We start from the raw sequence: 15,630 nt of genomic DNA, 5'->3' as shown, positions 1-15,630 counted from the left end.
CCTGGGCCATGCACAGGCACAACGCCTGTTCCCAGCCTGAGTCTGGGCTGTCCCAGAGAGGGCCATGTAGGTGGAGGGCTGCAGTTTCCTGGGCCCTGCTCCCCTCATCCTTGCTGGAGGTGGAGTGGGGAGGTGGAATTCACCTCGCAGCAGACTTGGAACTGCCCTGTGAGAACACTGGAGAAAGCCAAATCTCAGCATCTGCTGGCAGGAGGGAGGGGACACATGCATGACCCCAGCCCACATTACCCTCCACAGTTCCTGCACTGCCCACTGAGGAAGCAGGGCTTGGGAAGGGGACATGAGACATTGGGGTACAGCCACCCAAGCCAGAAGCAGGTGAATGCAGCACAGCAGTGTCCAGGACATCGTGGCAGGAGGGAGGGGAACAGGCGGGGCTGTTTGTGGAAGCTGGCAGAACAGGTGGGGAGAGGGTAGCATTAGGGCAGGGTGCTCTCCGTGGAGGGACCCTGAGCAGAGCATCCGCCATGGGACCAGTTGGGGTGAGCTGCATGACTCAGGCTTGAGCCTCACTTTGGGCTTCCCTGACATTTTCCCAGAGAGGGTCCCACAAGCTACCAGGCGTGGGAAGAGTCTCCCCATCACCAGGGCTCCTCCAGGGTGCAGTCAGAGCAGAAAGGGATATCTCAGGGATCCTGGCTTCTAAGATGCCTAAAGTCCCAAAGGGAAACTTGGGTTCTGTCTTCCCATGCTGCTTCCCCAGCTTCCAGAGTGCTTGAACCAGCACTATGTCACTGTCCCCAGCCTCTCAGGGTGTGTGGCCCCACGGACCACCCTGATGTAGGAATGCAGGCGAGGTCTTCATTTCATGTTACCAAGATTTCTAGGGTGAATTAAATGCATTTTGAGCTGACATAAAGTCCTGTTTTGTGGTACCTCTGTCCAGAAAAAGGGACACGCATCCTGCCATTGCAGCCTTCTCCTCAAGGACATGGTCTGCCTTTGTGGGCCAGCATGACCAGCAGCCCCCTTTCCTTCACTCCCCCTGAGGGGTTTCAGGGTCTCACCTGCTATGCCCAGCTTTGCCTCTGCCTTGTCCTCAGGTAGACTGAATATTCTAGAGCTTTGTCATCAGTGGTCCCTGCAGTACCTGCCATCAGTGTGTCAGCAAACCTCTGGACCCTGGCACCTGCATCACCTGCCACCCACTTGTCCTTTTGATATCATCACCATGGTTGATTCTGAGGCTATCTCCCTACAAGCTTCTTCATCCTCCCCCGTGTGACCACGCAGACACCCACGAGTCTGTGCAGAGGGGAGAGAGATGCCACCAGGCTAAATGCGGCCTCTTGAGAATTTAACTTTTTTTTTCTTTGTCTGAAAAGCGTCAAGCTATTTGTAGCCCAAGTTGTTTGAACAGATTTTCTGAGTGTAGCTTATTTTTTTTTACTCATTAACTTCTTTTCCTTATGAATTAAAAAGTAGCATTTTTCCCACCCAGGAGCCTTTTATTTACTGCTCTCTGCATCACACCAGTACTCTGCCTGCCTGCTGGGGAAGCAGACTCAGTCCCACTCAGAGAGGCTGGGCTTTCCTTCAAGCCGCCACTCGTAAGTAGGTAAAAGTGGTGTGTCCAGCCTACACCCTGCTACTCCTGCCCCTTCTCCATGTGCTGTTTGATGGACAAGAGCCGTGTAAGGGTTTTGCTTAGTCTATCCGTTGGCCATGTCCAGGCTGGGAAAAGTAAAGGAGGCCTTAAGCTGTCCCACTGGGCAGAACTGGAGACGCATCTCACAAATCTGCTGGCCAGCGCCTTCGTGGCCCTCCGCCTGACTTCAACAATATCCCAGACAGATACTTTGCCCATCAAGCAATGGGTGCTACCACCCTGAGGGTCTCTCAACTAGACAGGGAGCAGTTCTGTTGTGTCTGTGGTAAGATTCAGGGCTGTCCCCTGGATGTGGGTGACCACAGCTCCAGGGCAAAGAGCAGCATTGACCCAGGCCTACCCTGACTTCTCCTTCCAGGGAGCAGCTCCTGGTCCCCCACACTGGTTCTCTTGACCTAAAATGCTGCATTTCTCTAATCCAACTGCATTGCCGTTCATAATCTTTCAGAGTACACTTACCTTAATAAGAAAGATCACGTTAATGCATGATCTTTTGGTCTCTCATTTCTCTTACCCTTTTGGTCTCTCATTTCCAGAATTTTCAAAATTGAGAATCTTGTTAACATGTACCTCCCATCCTCTGGCTGAGCTATGTCCTTGACCTGCAGTCTACTCTCTTCAAAGCCAATTTCAAGCCTCCTGACCTAAAGATGCCTAGAGTCCCCTCCCCTGAGCCCAAGGAGGGCAGCAAGGCTGTCAGGGCCCTGTGCAGGGGCATGTCTGCCTACTCAGGGATAGGTTTCTGTTTCTCCTCCTTTGTCCCTACAAGCACAGGCTTGCATGGGTCAGTCTATGCTAAACGTCCAAGTGTCGTTTTTCACTGACCAACTGAACCATTTGCAAAGCTATGGACCCCCTGAGATGGGGTTCCCACAGAGCTCCTCAGGGCTGATGAAGGCTCACAAATCTTCCCTGGAGCTTCAAGTGTCCCTTCCAGCCCCATTCCTTTATCCACAATTTCAAATTCTCCAAAACTCTGAAACTTAAAGGTTTTTAAAACTCAGTGACAAAGCTGGACCTGAACTGATGTGCAGCCATTTATTACGGTCTTTTTTCCAGTTCCTTTGAATATTAGTGCTCCCTGACAAAAATCTTTAAATGTGTTTGATTGCAATGTACAGCCCCAGATTGCAGAGAGGTGTCATATAATGTATAATATACACAAAAAATCCTGAATTCCAAATACACTTGGTCCTGAGACTTTGGATGAAGGGATGGACCGGTGAAGTGTCCCCACACGTGTCACAGGTCTGGACCAGAAGGAGGCTCCTGATCCCAGGAAAGGTGGAGGGGTGGGCTTTCCTCACAGAATTTGGCAGAGGGTTCTGCTTATGTGACTTTTACACTATAGAGCAAACAACTCTGTGCTAGGTGCTGGTGACTCAAAGATGTAGGAGCCCCAGGACCCTCTTCCTCCAGCCCAAAGACCAATGGAGGAGGCAAAGGGCACATGAGAGGTTTGAGAGGGAGGAGGGTTTCCTGCCTGTGGAGGGTACACAAGTCATCTCCTCTAAGGGGCCTTCACCTGGAGAGGTGGTGATCACAGGTCTGACTGTCCCTTTCTGAGGGACCAAAGGCTTCAGATGTGCCACCTGGGAGCACTTTCGAAAGGTCCAGGCCAAGGGTACCAGCAGTGTGATTTGTGACGAGAAGATGGGAGGCATGCATGCTCATTTGAGTTTCGTGTACTCATTATATATCCGGGGTCTCAGCTTCCTCACATGTAAATCAGGTGCAAGCTCTGGACTTCCCTTCCCATTGACCCTCGCTACCCTTCAGCACTGAAAGCCAGGATCCCATCTTTCCAGCGTGGTAGCAAGTTTAACCTGTGGGTCTGCAGAGCAGAAAGTGTTGCAGAGCAGGAGCTGGCATGAGGCAGCCAGACCCCAGGGGGTAGGTTTTATAAAAGGGCCACAGGCTGGGATGGTCACAGATCCAGGTTTGGACTGGGGGCTGCGAGAGCGCAGGGAGTCGCAGTCTAAGCCTGGGCGAGGGGACAAGGGAGGTGGGGCACAGTGTTGGACAGTGAGCACGGTGCCTCAGACAGATGGAGGGGAGGGCGTGGCACCCAGGCCGCGGCCGCGGGTAGGGGGGCGCCCGGGTCCCCGCCCCCGCGGGCCGCGCCGGGTCGCGCGTGGGCGCGGCGGGCGCCGATTGGCTGCCGGGTGCACGGGCGGGGCGGGCGGCGGCGCGCGGAGGGCCGGTCACCCCGCAGCCCGGCCTCGGCCTTGCCGCTCGTCGCCGCGCCCCGCCCGCGCGCCCGCCGCCGCACGTCCCCCGCTGGCGGCCACCATGAGCACAGGCCTGCGGTACAAGAGCAAGCTGGCGACTCCAGGTGAGCCTGGCGCCCGCCCGCGCGCGCCTTTGTCCCCGCCGCCTGCCCGTCTCTCACTGTGTCTCTCCGTCTCTCTCCCGCCCGCCGGCCCGGAACCACTCGGACCCAACCCCGACCTGACCCCGACCCCGACCTAGCAGAGGACAAGCAGGTACGTGCGCGCCGCCGCTCACTCTGCTGGCTGTCACCTATTGTGGCACCAACGCTGCAGGCGCCCAGACGCGACCCCGCCCCCACCGGCCATCACCCCACCCTGTTGGGATAACCTATTGTCAGCTTGGGCAGTGCTGCAGTGCCTGAGGCTGCAGATGGGAGGAGTGGGCACCATACCACAAGGGCCTGGCCTCTGACCCTCGCAGCAGGACGGTGCACCCCACCCAGGATGTGGGTACTGGCCAGGTGCCTTTCTCCCATTGGACCAGCGCCTGCATCCCAGGCTGACTTGGGCTTAGGCCCTGTGCTGAGGGTTTGGAATGAACTGGTTATAGCAGGCCAGAGGCTACTGGTTATGGCAGGCCACAGGCTGGGGGACCCTGCACCACCCAGGGACCCTGGAGTGAGGCGGGGGTCTCTGTATCCACCAGCTAGTACAGAGACACTGAACAGCCCCACAGGGAAGCCTCACCCCACTCTCTGCATCTTATGCTCTCATTCCCCCCACACCAATTTGAGTGGGTTGATCTGTGGCTAGGCGTCTTTCCCAGGCTGGGAGTCTCCAGGGCCTGGTCTGAGTCATAATGTAGCCCAGCATGGGTCTTCCAACCCAATGGGTACAAACAGGCTTGTGGCCACCCAAAGGGATTGGCTTGGTCCCCATCCTCCTGGAATGCAGGACCCAACATGGGGCTGGCCTGGGCACCAACTGTGAAACCCAGATAAGGTTGGGGTTAAACAGAGCTGGAGACCTGGAAAGTGAAGTGGGGAAGGGTAACCAGGTGGGCTGAGGGCTCTAGAACAGCCATGTTCGGGACTCTCTGGCTTGAGAACAATCATGTTTCAGGGAGAAAAGACAGGCCTAACTCTGACATCAGAGTGGCCCTGGAAGCCCTGTTGGGGGTGGGGGTTCATACACCAGGTAGATGCTGGGAACCCTGAAATGCTGGCCCAGGATGAGGCAGGTGGGCGAGTTGTGGCCTAGTAGGTAATGTAGGGGCTGGGAGTCATTGGCTGCCAGAGGCCAGTCTCCTGCAGAAAAACACCCCACCCTGGGAGTGAGAGGCCTGTAGGGAGGGGCCCCATCAACCTCACTCTGCCAGTGAGGGGCTCCCCAGGGAGCCCAGGCTGGGGACTTGCCTCCCCATCATGGGCAGGTCAGACAATGCCTGAGATGCAGGGACACAAGCTGCCAGGCCATTGTTTGAGGGAGGAGGGAAGGCCTGGGATACCAACCCCCATGGCTTATCCTGGGCCTGCAATCACATGGAGTCACAGGGCCAAGCAGTTGCTGCCCAGCACCACCCAGGGACCCCTCCAGCAGGATGTGAGTGCCTTCAGGCCTCTGTCCGTCCCCCATCTTGAAGTCAGCTGGGCCAGCTTCACCCATCCCCTGCCCATAGGACCTGAAGGAGGGGGCACCATGCAGCCAGAGGGGGAGACGTGGGAGCAGGGCCAGGGAGCCAGGTGTTTGTGGCCGGCTTCTATGGGCCTGGGTGGGGGAGCAAATGTGGCTTCACTGTTACTGTTGTATTACTGAGCTGCAGCCTGTCCACATTCTGTGAAAGGGGGTGACGGGAGCTCTGGTGGCTCTCTGTGCTTCCACTCCATCTCAGGCAGCAGGGATGGCTCTAGTGGCCCTCTGTGCCCCCTCCTCCAACCCCCACCCAGTATCAGGCAGTGATGGAGGCTCTGTTGGCTCTGGTGACTGCTTCCAGGGCTGACTCGGGTGATTCTAAGAATGGAAATGCCTCGAGAGTCTCAGGCTCCAGGAGGAGGTGGGCACAGCTGTGTCTAGGGCTTGGGAAGCCCTGAGGAGAATTTGCTGTGTGCTTCAGGACCAGAGAAAGAGGGTGGCAGGGCACCTTCCTCGGGGCTCCCCCAGGGAGTCCACAGGCTGTTTGGGCACAGTTGGGTGACGGGAGTGAGACTCTCACCCGCCTGACCTGTGCCTCCCAGAGGCTGTGCCTTACCAGTGGGAGAAATGAAGCTATCTGAGAGCCACAAGCTCTGTTAGACACCAGGCTGTGGAGTACTGAGGCTCCCTCTCAGCCTGAGCCCAGACCCAGGTCTGTCTGTCTTCCTGGAGATGCCCTGGGCTCGAGATGCCAGTTTTCTGGGTTGTTGGGCTGAAGGCCATGTCTAAAGTAGACTCAACCCAGAGGCCTGCAGGTCATCAGGGCCAGTGAGGAAGATTTCTTGGAGCAAGGACTGTGGGCTTGTCTGGAAGAGCTAGGGGTCCTGTGGCTTCCCCCACTCTCCTCTCAAAAGAAAACTGTGGGCCCACTCCCAGGTGCCAGTGGCTCCAGACCCCACAGCAACGCCACAAGCCTGAACAAGGGGACAGAGGCTCCTCAACGAGGGGCGGCAGGGGGACAGCTGAGGCACTGATTATCCCTACTGACACACATAGCCTAGAGGACACGTCTCTTTATACCCTAGCTACTTGCCAGACCGCCCTTCCTGGCTAGCTTGCACTGTCTTGTTCAGATTCTAGTGAGGTACTGGAGGGATAATGAGGATTTGGTGGCTCAGAAGACCACTGTGGTCCCTGGGGTGGCCCCATGGGGAGAAGGCTAAGCTGGGAGCTCTCCAGTACCCATGCACCCAATTCTGTGGGTCAGAGCAGGCAGAGAAGCCCAAAGGGTGCCTGCAGGAGGGGGACCCACTCCACACACCCCCACCTCTGCTGGCAAGGCTTTCTGAGGATAGTCATGGCAGTGCATGGGTGGCCTTCAGGTTTGTAGAGCGACATGCTGGCCGCAGCTTCCAAGTTTCCAGAGGTAGAGCAGAGTAGGTGGCTAATGCCCTGACTGGCTCCTTCCTGCTCCAAGTCTCTGAGGGCCTGGGTGAGGTAGTTAGAGCAGGGGCGGAGGAGCAGGTCCAGGCTGAGGAGGTTGGCTCTGATTCATGGGAAAGGTGGACTCTGTCCTCGCCCGTTTTTCCCATATGTCGGGGGTGGGGTGGGGGTGGGGGTTACGCCTGTTAAGTACACACACACACACACACACACACACACACACACACACGGGAAGGAGCAGTGCTGGGAGGGGTGTGCCCGTGGGCAGTCCGGCCGCGGTGACATAGCTGGTGGTTTTCGGGCGGAGTCTGCGAGGAAAGCAGAGTGCACAGGCTGGTCCCGCGTAGGTGCGCGTGGGGCAGGGGAGCGGCCTTTTGGCGCCCTCTGGCGGACGGAAGCTACACTGCGCCTCTGGAGTGGTGGGCTGCAGTGGTCACAGTTCCCCGCCCCCACCACCGGCCTGCCTGTGGATCCCGCCTCTCCTTTCCCCACTTTACGCCAGTTGTCCTGATGCTTGGACTGATGCTGCAGATCCGGCAGCGGGGTCCCTGTCCTCGCCGCGTGCCCCCACGCCTGTGCTCGGCCCTGCCCTCCGCGGCAGCTTTCCGGTGGCTCCGCCCGCGGCCCAATTTCCAGGCGACTGTTTCCCGGCGACAGCGGGTGGGGCGGTCTCTGCGCGGAGCCCCGCCTCTGGTTCGCGTGCACAGCGGGGCAGGCTGTGGCTGCGACGCCGCGCGTCTCAGGGCGGGTCCGCAGAGGCAGGGGGATGGCTCGCAAGGCCTCCGGGGTCGGTGGCACCCCGGGTGGGCCACGTCCGATCTCCTGGCTTCAGTTATTGTGTCCCTAAAACGGGAACGAGAACAGGGCTTCGAGGCACTACCGCATCTAAGTCCCTCGAGAACTCCAGGCCCGTGTTGGCCTGGCCCGGTCTGGGGTCCGAAGGCGCCAGCAGGGTCTGGGGGGGAGTCGCTGCGATGGACTCCTTGGCAGCCCCCCAGGACCGCCTGGTGGAACAGCTGCTGTCGCCGCGGACCCAGGCTCAGAGGCGGCTCAAGGTGTGTGTGGAGAGGGGAGAGGAATGTGGGTCAGTGTGTGTGCTCCTGCTAGGGCCAGGCCCCAGGGCTCTGGGATGTGACAGGGGCCAGCAGGGCCAGGGTCCACAAGGGGTGGGTCCCCGCCGCCGGGGGAGGCTCAGCGCCGGCATCTATAAATAGCCTCTTCTCCAACGTTGCTGCAACCAGCCACCCCCGTGGCTGGATCCGGGCCACATAGGGGCCTCCCACCCCCTGGTACACTTGGGAGGGGTGAGTAATGAGGCTGGCCTTCTCCTGCCTGTGAAGGGCCTGGGGCATGTCCAAAGGGTCTTGGTTTTTGTGCCTGCTTTTCACCACTCAAGGGAGGACATTGCCTGTGTCTGTGCGGCTGGACATCTCCCCTTCCACACAGACAGACTAGGGACCCTGCAAAGCCCCTCCCTGAGGCTGGGCAAGGGTCCCTCCACCAGCTACTCCCTGACCTGCTTTCCCACCTCCAGGCCTTTGCCCACAGGCCCTCACCCCCTATCTGCTGTTGAAATGCCCAACCCTAGGGACTCTGTCCTCTGCTACCACCTTACCTGAGCTGAATAGTGGACAGGGTATGGGGCTGCCCAGGAGCCCTAGGGTACCCCTGACCTATCTTGCCCCTGCCGCTCAGGATATCGACAAGCAGTACGTGGGCTTTGCCACACTGCCCAACCAGGTGCACCGAAAGTCAGTGAAGAAAGGCTTCGATTTCACACTCATGGTAGCTGGTGAGTGCGCCAGACTCCCAGGTGGGGTGGCTGGGGCCACTGGCAGGCCAGGCTCTTTTGGGGCCTCAGACCCAATCTGACTTCAGTATACCTGTGGGCAGGTGAGTCGGGTCTGGGGAAGTCCACACTGGTCCACAGCCTCTTCTTGACCGACCTGTACAAGGACCGGAAGCTTCTCAGTGCTGAGGGTGAGTGGACCCTGAGCTGCCCTGCATTAGTTCACCATGCCCTCCTGTGTGACCAGTCGAAGGGTGCCCTTCCAGTTCCAGCCCCTTCCTCTCTCCCCACAACATGGGTCTTCTGTTCAGGATCCCAGAGAAGTGACCCAACCACAGTCAGGCCTTGTGGCCAGGGCCAAAAACTAGGATGGCTGAGAACAGGATCCTGGCTGCTCAGGGTTGGGGGTAAGGGTCAAAGTGGCTCCTTCAAACCATGTCTCCTTCCCTACAGAGCGCATCAGCCAGACAGTAGAGATCCTGAAGCACACAGTGGACATCGAGGAGAAGGGCGTCAAGCTAAAGCTCACCATCGTGGATACACCAGGCTTTGGGGACGCTGTGAACAACTCTGAGTGGTGAGGAAGGCCTGACTGGGGGGCAGTTACTGCCCAGGCTGACCCAGCCTCCCCCTGGTGCCAGCATGCTGCCTTCAGAGCCTGGCCTCATGCACCCCTTGCCCACAGCTGGAAGCCCATTACTGACTATGTGGACCAGCAGTTTGAGCAGTATTTCCGGGATGAAAGCGGCCTTAACCGCAAGAACATCCAAGACAACCGAGTACACTGCTGCCTGTACTTCATCTCTCCGTTCGGGCACGGGTACGTGACAGTCTTGGGGCCAGGGGTCACCCACCTCCACAGAGAGTCACCCAAGCCCCCACAGCCATCCCCTCCCTTAACTCTCCCCCACATTTCCCTGCTCTACTGTCACCCCCACCAGTCCCTCACTACCCTGGCTGCTCCCTGCAGGCTGCGGCCAGTAGACGTGGGTTTCATGAAGGCTCTGCACGAGAAGGTGAACATTGTGCCCCTCATTGCCAAAGCTGACTGTCTGGTCCCCAGTGAGATCCGGAAGCTGAAGGAGCGGGTGAGTCTGTGTGGCAGCGGGGCCTGTCCCAGGACTGGGGCTGAGAGCACCAGGTGTGCTAAGCCTGGGTGCCACCAAACTGGGCCCAGGGGACCTTCAGTCCCTCATCTGACATCCCTGCCCCACACAGATCCGAGAGGAGATTGACAAGTTCGGGATCCATGTGTACCAGTTCCCTGAGTGTGACTCAGACGAGGACGAGGACTTCAAACAGCAGGATCGAGAACTGAAGGTGAGCATACAGCCCAGTGGGAAGGAGGGAACTAAAATCCAGTTCACATGGGGCTCAGAGGAAGGCTGAGTGCCCAGGCCCAACTTGGGGGGGGGGGATAGCGGTCTTTAATCTGGGCAGTAGTCTTTTCACCTAGCCTGAGAGGATAGGGTCGCAAATGTTCCTGCCTGGCTTGTGTATTTGGATCTCTCATGGTTACGAAGCTCTTGCCAGGACCCAAAGGAACAGCTGCTGGCCAGGCCCCCACCCTAACTAACCCTGTTCCCCAGTCTTCTCATGAGTCACCAAGAAAAGAGCCCGGCGAGTAGCCACTGGGTTCTGTATATACTGGCTTCCAGAAATCTGTACAACAGAAGGCGGGGGTGGCTTTGAGTACCCCGGCAGCTAGAGTCGTTGTGATCAAGCCCAAGCTGGGGACAGATGGTTACAAAGCCAGAAGGTCAGGCAGGCTCTTATTCCCAACCAAAGTCAGCAGGGCATTACTAGGGGGCTTAGGCTCACTCCCAGGTCCTAGGATGTAAGCTGTATCAGCTCTGGCCTCAGCCAGAAGCAGAGAGGCCAGAAAGGGGAGTGTAGGGGGGTGACTCCAGCATCTTTTTGGGAAGAGGTCATTAATGGTGATGCTGATCTGGCACTGAGTGCCCATGCCCCTTTCCAACCACTAACCCCATACCCATACTAATTGGGCGTGAGCCCTTGCACCTGCTCCTCCCCAGGAGAGCGCACCCTTCGCAGTTATTGGCAGCAACACGGTGGTGGAGGCCAAGGGACAGCGAGTCCGGGGGCGACTGTACCCCTGGGGGATCGTGGAGGGTGAGTCCATGCGTAGGGCACAGTGTGCTAGGTGGGAAGGCTCCTGTGGGCTGGCGCCCCACCCACTTCCCACTCCCACCCTGCAGTGGAGAACCAGGCGCACTGCGACTTCGTGAAGCTGCGCAACATGCTCATCCGCACACACATGCATGACCTCAAAGATGTGACATGCGACGTGCACTACGAGAACTACCGCGCACACTGCATCCAGCAGATGACCAGGTGTGTCAACCATCCCGCCCCAAATCTGGATGTGCATCCTGTGACCTCATGCATCTCTGTAACCAGACCTTGTCCTGGCCTCCTACCCAGACTTGAACCTTGCCCCAGCCCCCAAATCGGCTCCCCAGCACCTGGTGTGTGTCTCCCCCACCCCCCGCCCGCCGTCCCAACCAGTCCCAGTGGTGAGAGCTCAGGAGGGCAGCCTTGGTAGTAGCAGGGTAGAGGCTGAACCTCCCAGCAGCACTGTTTCTCTTGTCCTCCCTGCAGCAAACTGACCCAGGACAGCCGCATGGAGAGCCCCATCCCCATCCTGCCACTGCCCACTCCAGACACTGAGACGGAGAAGCTTATCAGGATGAAGGATGAGGAGGTTGGTGAAGCGTGATGGGGGGGGGCAATGGAGGGAGAAGTAAAGGCTAGGGGGTGGGGACTGAGCCAGGACCTTCCCATCTCATTTCTTTCCCCACTTCTTTTGTTCCTGCCCCACTCCCCAGCTGAGGCGCATGCAGGAGATGCTGCAGAAGATGAAGCAGCAAATGCAGGACCAGTGACCCCGCCCCAGCCCCACATTGCCATGGATATATACTGCCAGTTTCCAGACTGGCCCTTCCTACCCCTGGACCCCAACTGGCCTGGACTGGACCCTGGATTAATCTGGATCTCTGACAGGCCTGGACACAACCCCAGTTCCAGAGTGGCCTAGACCTGGACTGTTTCCCACCTGACCCAGAGACACGGGGTGACAGCCCCCAGCCAACCCTAATTTATTCTCAGCAACAGCCCCTCCCCTCATTTGTATGTTCCCATGGGGTCTGGGCAATGGCCCACCTCTGGCCTTGAGGGAGGAGCTAGATTGGGCTGTGACTTTTGAGATTTTACCCCCACCCCAGAAGGTCACAGCACTCAAACTCCAGGCCCTACTCAGGCAGGCAGGCAAACCAAGGCAGAAAGGGGAAGCAGATACCCGGGGTCTCAGACCTATTCCCCCACTCCTGTGCCACAGCACAGACTAGAGCGCTGTGTTCCCTGCTCCTGTGGGCCACCCAGCATATGCTGAGGCCTCACTTTGTGTGGATGTGGACCAGGTCCTCTCTTCCCTCCCTATCCTGTAGCTCAGTGGGGGGAGGGGGAGGGGGAGAGGACAGACACTTAGAATCTCTCCAGACCTAAGGAGGCCAGCCAGCTGCAGGCAAGGATGGTGGGGGCTGGAATGCCAGAGATAGCCTACGCTTCTCCCCCACCCTACGGTTTGTGGAGGGTTCCAGGAGCAGTGGGCTGTGGGCCATCCCTTGGCAATACTCATGCCTAGATTACTGCTCCCTGCCTGTGGCTGGGGGTCCCTCTCCCCAGCAGCATTGTTGCCCTGGGTTCCCTAGCCCTTGTCCCTGGCCCCCCACCATCCCTCTACCCGCATGAACCCTTTCCTAAGCCCCATTACCCAGTTTTGTTAAGTTGTGAATGCCGTCCTGTCCTGGTGACAGGAGAACAATGTTGGTGAACGTCACTGCCCGTGTTCGAGTGCTCCTTGCGCCCCTGGGAGCTAGTGGGGGCGGAAGCGCGGGCTGCGCTGGCCCTGGCGATAGCGCTCTATCGGCAGCCGCAGCGCCCGTCCCGGCAGCCTTGGGGTTATTTCTGGCGGGACGGCAATGGCTGTGGTCGGTGTACCGGTAGCGAGGGGTCTGGCAGGGGCGGGTCGGCCTTATCGCCTGGTTCTCCGCAAACGTCTCCAGCTCCAGAGCAAGCTGGGCCATCGTCCTCTCACCATGGGCTCTGGTGAGTCTGGTGGCTGGGCCAGGCCACTCCCTGAGAAGAGTCGGGTTGGGAGGTGCTCCAGTCGTTTTGGCTACAGTACGGGAGATTGGGGTCAGACTTAGAGGAAACTTCAGCCAGTGCCCGCGTAGTCTGGGTGGCGCTTGCGGGTAATGGGGGGAGGGGGCGGGTCTCCGGGGCTGGAGTCAGACCGGGCATTCCAGGGGCTTAAGGCCCCATTCAGGTGCCCAGCGGGCCACCCAGCTCACCGCGGCGCTTCCTTTCCAGGGCCGCGTGGAGCGCTGAGCTTTTTGCTCCTGCTGCTCGCGCCGCCGAGCCGCCCGGCTGCAGGCTGCCCCGCGCCGTGTCACTGTGCCGGGACGCGTGTGGACTGTGGGCGCCGCGGGCTGACGTGGGCCTCGCTGCCGGTCGCCTTCCCACCGGACACAACAGAACTGGTGCTGACAGGCAACAACCTGACGGCGCTGCCGCTGGGGCTGCTGGACGAATTGCCGGTGTTGCGCGCGGTACACCTGGGCGCCAACCCCTGGCGCTGCGACTGCCGCTTGGTGCCGCTGCGCGCCTGGCTGGCCGGCCGGCCGGAACGCGCGCTCTACCGCAACCTGCGCTGCGCCGCGCCCCCAGCGCTGCGCGACCGCCTATTGCCTTACCTGACCGAGCAGGAGCTTCGCGCTGCCTGCTCGACCGGCGTGCTCTGCTGGGGGACTCTGGTGGCACAGCTGGTGCTGCTGGGCCTCGGGCTGCTGCATGCGCTGCTGCTGGCGCTGCTGCTGCGCCGCCTGCGGAGGCTGCGCGCCCGTGCTGCGCACCGCCTGTCGCTGACCGCCCCGCTAGTGGCGGAGCCGGCCGAAGGCAGCGAGTCCTGAAAGGAGCGGACTGGCGCTGAGCAAAGCAGCCCGCCAATTCGACAGGTCCCCGTACCGAAGAGCCCTCGCCCTAACCTGGACTCACTCTCCTCCACCCAGGCACCACCTCCCATGCCCGCCACCCACTGCAGGCCTCGGTTCACGATTGTCCAAGTGCTGCAAGCCGGCCGCTAACGTGGCGACCCCAAACCCTGGACGCTTAGGCAGGTCCAAGGGACTAACTGCAGCCCAGACCATGCAGGGTCCCTCGTGTCAAATTCCAGTGCCGAATAAACCCTTCTGGGGATCTGACCAGTTTCTACACCCACGACCTGTAAACCTTCTTCCCCAAACCACAGGAAAAGTTCTGAGAAGCAGCTCAAGGGGACATACATCTCCATTCACCCCACATAACCTCTGAACTCCTTAGTCACTGACTCACAGAAGTTCAAGTGGGAAGGAACACTTTGACACACTGTAGGGAAGTGAGGACACTGGGAAGTAGGAACACTGAAGACAGTGTGGGCAGTGAGTACTCTATGGAGAGAGTGAGGACATTGTGGGGACAGTGAAGACTGGGGCAGTGAATACACTTTGAGGACAGTGAGAATACAGTGAAGAGGAGGACACTGTGGGGACAAGTGAGGGCACTATAAGACAGGATACTTTGGGACCATGAGGACACTGGGGAGGAGGACCCACTGTGGACAGTGAGGACCCTATTGGGTAGTCAGGACACTATGGGGAGTGAGAACCAGGGGCACTGAGGACATTATAGGGTAGTGAGAACTGTGGGAACCGCAAGGACACTGGGAAAAGCAAGGACATTGTGGGGATAGTGAGGACACTGGAGTAATAACACTGTGGGGACAGCAAAAACTGTGGGGACAGTGGAGATATTGCAGGGCAGTATTGTGAGAGAGAGGGCATGCTCTGAAAGGCAGTTTCTGGGGTCAGTGAAGGGCCTTGAGGTGGCTCTGAGGACAGTTCTGTGTGTAAGGTTTCCCTGGTGACAGTCTCAGAGCGGTAGGGGATAAATTGGGGATAGTGAGGACCGTCTGGTGGCATACCTTGAACTCCTGGGGCATCTAGTGAGAAGCTCTGGGGGGATGGTGGGGTGAAACCCAAGCCATGCGAGGTGGGGTCCATGGAAGGACCCTGCAGGGGTAAATGGGCACCAAGGGGCGGAAGGAATCATGTCTTCCTCTTGCTGCGGCTCACTGCAGGAAGGTGCTTCTGACTAAACAGACCAGCCAGGGGCTTCTCAGGGCCTTAAGTCACCCCTGACCCTCAGCTATTGGGGACTCCACTGTGGGCACCCCAGTGCTACACAGGCTGCTTATAGGGGACCCAGGGTGCCCAAATGAGGAACTGGTGTGTCCCCACTCCTGCCCAGATGTGACCTCCACCTGGATGGTCCTGTGAACAATGAAGGCTACTCCTTGGACCCCAAACAGGACCCCAGTGGAGCCTCAGGCCTGGGCCTCAGCCGCCTGGCACAGGAAGGCCCAGGCCCCCACTGACCGGGTCGGGGAGGTTGCCACTGACATGGCCTTTGTCCTGGCCTTTGTAGGACAAGACGGATGACTCTCCGGTTGGGCTGATGCTATCTTGGGGCTACTGGTGGGACGTGAGGCAGGAGCCACCCCTGCCTTTGTAGGCAGGTGCGAGGCATCCGGCTGTCCTTCCAGGCTTATCACCACATCGGAGACAGTGACCCCTTTGTACAAATGAACTGCCACACTGCCCTCCCCAGCAGTGGCCCAGCACCCCCAGAGCCAGGTTGGGGTCAGAGGTGATGGTCCTTCCACAGTAAGGTACACAGGCAACTTCCTAAACCCAGTCTCAACATGGTGCAGAAGAGGGCATCCTCCTAATTTCCAGAGGAGGAAACCAGTGCCCACAAATGGATCTTCTGCTAAACCTAGAGTTTCCTTTGTGGCTGAGACCAGG

The 15,630-nt window shown here is 58.9% G+C and overlaps 2 protein-coding genes across 4 annotated transcripts; both read left to right on the top strand.

The window, feature by feature from the left end:
- Positions 1 to 3,818: 3,818 nt before the first annotated feature.
- On the top strand, positions 3,819 to 12,566 carry SEPTIN5 (septin 5). 3 transcript variants are annotated; one of them, XM_066259868.1, is made up of 12 exons: positions 3,819 to 3,965; positions 4,106 to 4,116; positions 8,614 to 8,710; positions 8,812 to 8,898; positions 9,161 to 9,284; positions 9,393 to 9,527; positions 9,678 to 9,795; positions 9,926 to 10,027; positions 10,744 to 10,840; positions 10,927 to 11,062; positions 11,330 to 11,432; positions 11,557 to 12,566. In XM_066259868.1, exons 1-12 carry the CDS (start codon positions 3,923 to 3,925, stop codon positions 11,611 to 11,613), a joined length of 1,110 nt encoding a protein of 369 aa, XP_066115965.1. In that variant the 5' UTR covers positions 3,819 to 3,922; the 3' UTR covers positions 11,614 to 12,566. The 3 variants fall into 3 exon arrangements, with proteins under 3 accessions (XP_066115965.1, XP_066115964.1, XP_066115963.1); XM_066259867.1 differs by having other exon boundaries at positions 4,103 to 4,116; XM_066259866.1 differs by lacking the exons at positions 3,819 to 3,965; positions 4,106 to 4,116 and adding an exon at positions 7,603 to 7,973.
- A 135-nt stretch (positions 12,567 to 12,701) lies between these two features.
- On the top strand, positions 12,702 to 13,994 carry GP1BB (glycoprotein Ib platelet subunit beta). Its single transcript, XM_066259869.1, has 2 exons — positions 12,702 to 12,835; positions 13,100 to 13,994. Exons 1-2 carry the CDS (start codon positions 12,709 to 12,711, stop codon positions 13,696 to 13,698), a joined length of 726 nt encoding a protein of 241 aa, XP_066115966.1. The 5' UTR covers positions 12,702 to 12,708; the 3' UTR covers positions 13,699 to 13,994.
- Positions 13,995 to 15,630: the final 1,636 nt, after the last annotated feature.

This window comes from Saccopteryx bilineata, chromosome 2, assembly GCF_036850765.1.
Source record: "Saccopteryx bilineata isolate mSacBil1 chromosome 2, mSacBil1_pri_phased_curated, whole genome shotgun sequence".
Classification (NCBI taxonomy): domain Eukaryota; kingdom Metazoa; phylum Chordata; class Mammalia; order Chiroptera; family Emballonuridae; genus Saccopteryx; species Saccopteryx bilineata.
Note: the sequence above shows the minus strand (reverse complement) of the source record. Positions and strands in the feature narration are given on the sequence as shown.

Excerpts from the sequence above, each read along its gene's own strand:
- SEPTIN5 (XM_066259866.1), top strand. The coding sequence starts at position 7,893 with ATGGACTCCTTGGCAGCCCCCCAGGACCGCCTGGTGGAACAGCTGCTG. Across the intron at positions 7,974-8,613 it reads AGGCTCAGAGGCGGCTCAAG|GATATCGACAAGCAGTACGT; the intron begins GTGTGTGTGGAG and ends CCTGCCGCTCAG. Across the intron at positions 11,433-11,556 it reads TCAGGATGAAGGATGAGGAG|CTGAGGCGCATGCAGGAGAT; the intron begins GTTGGTGAAGCG and ends CCCACTCCCCAG.
- GP1BB (XM_066259869.1), top strand. The coding sequence starts at position 12,709 with ATGGCTGTGGTCGGTGTACCGGTAGCGAGGGGTCTGGCAGGGGCGGGT. Across the intron at positions 12,836-13,099 it reads TCCTCTCACCATGGGCTCTG|GGCCGCGTGGAGCGCTGAGC; the intron begins GTGAGTCTGGTG and ends CTTCCTTTCCAG.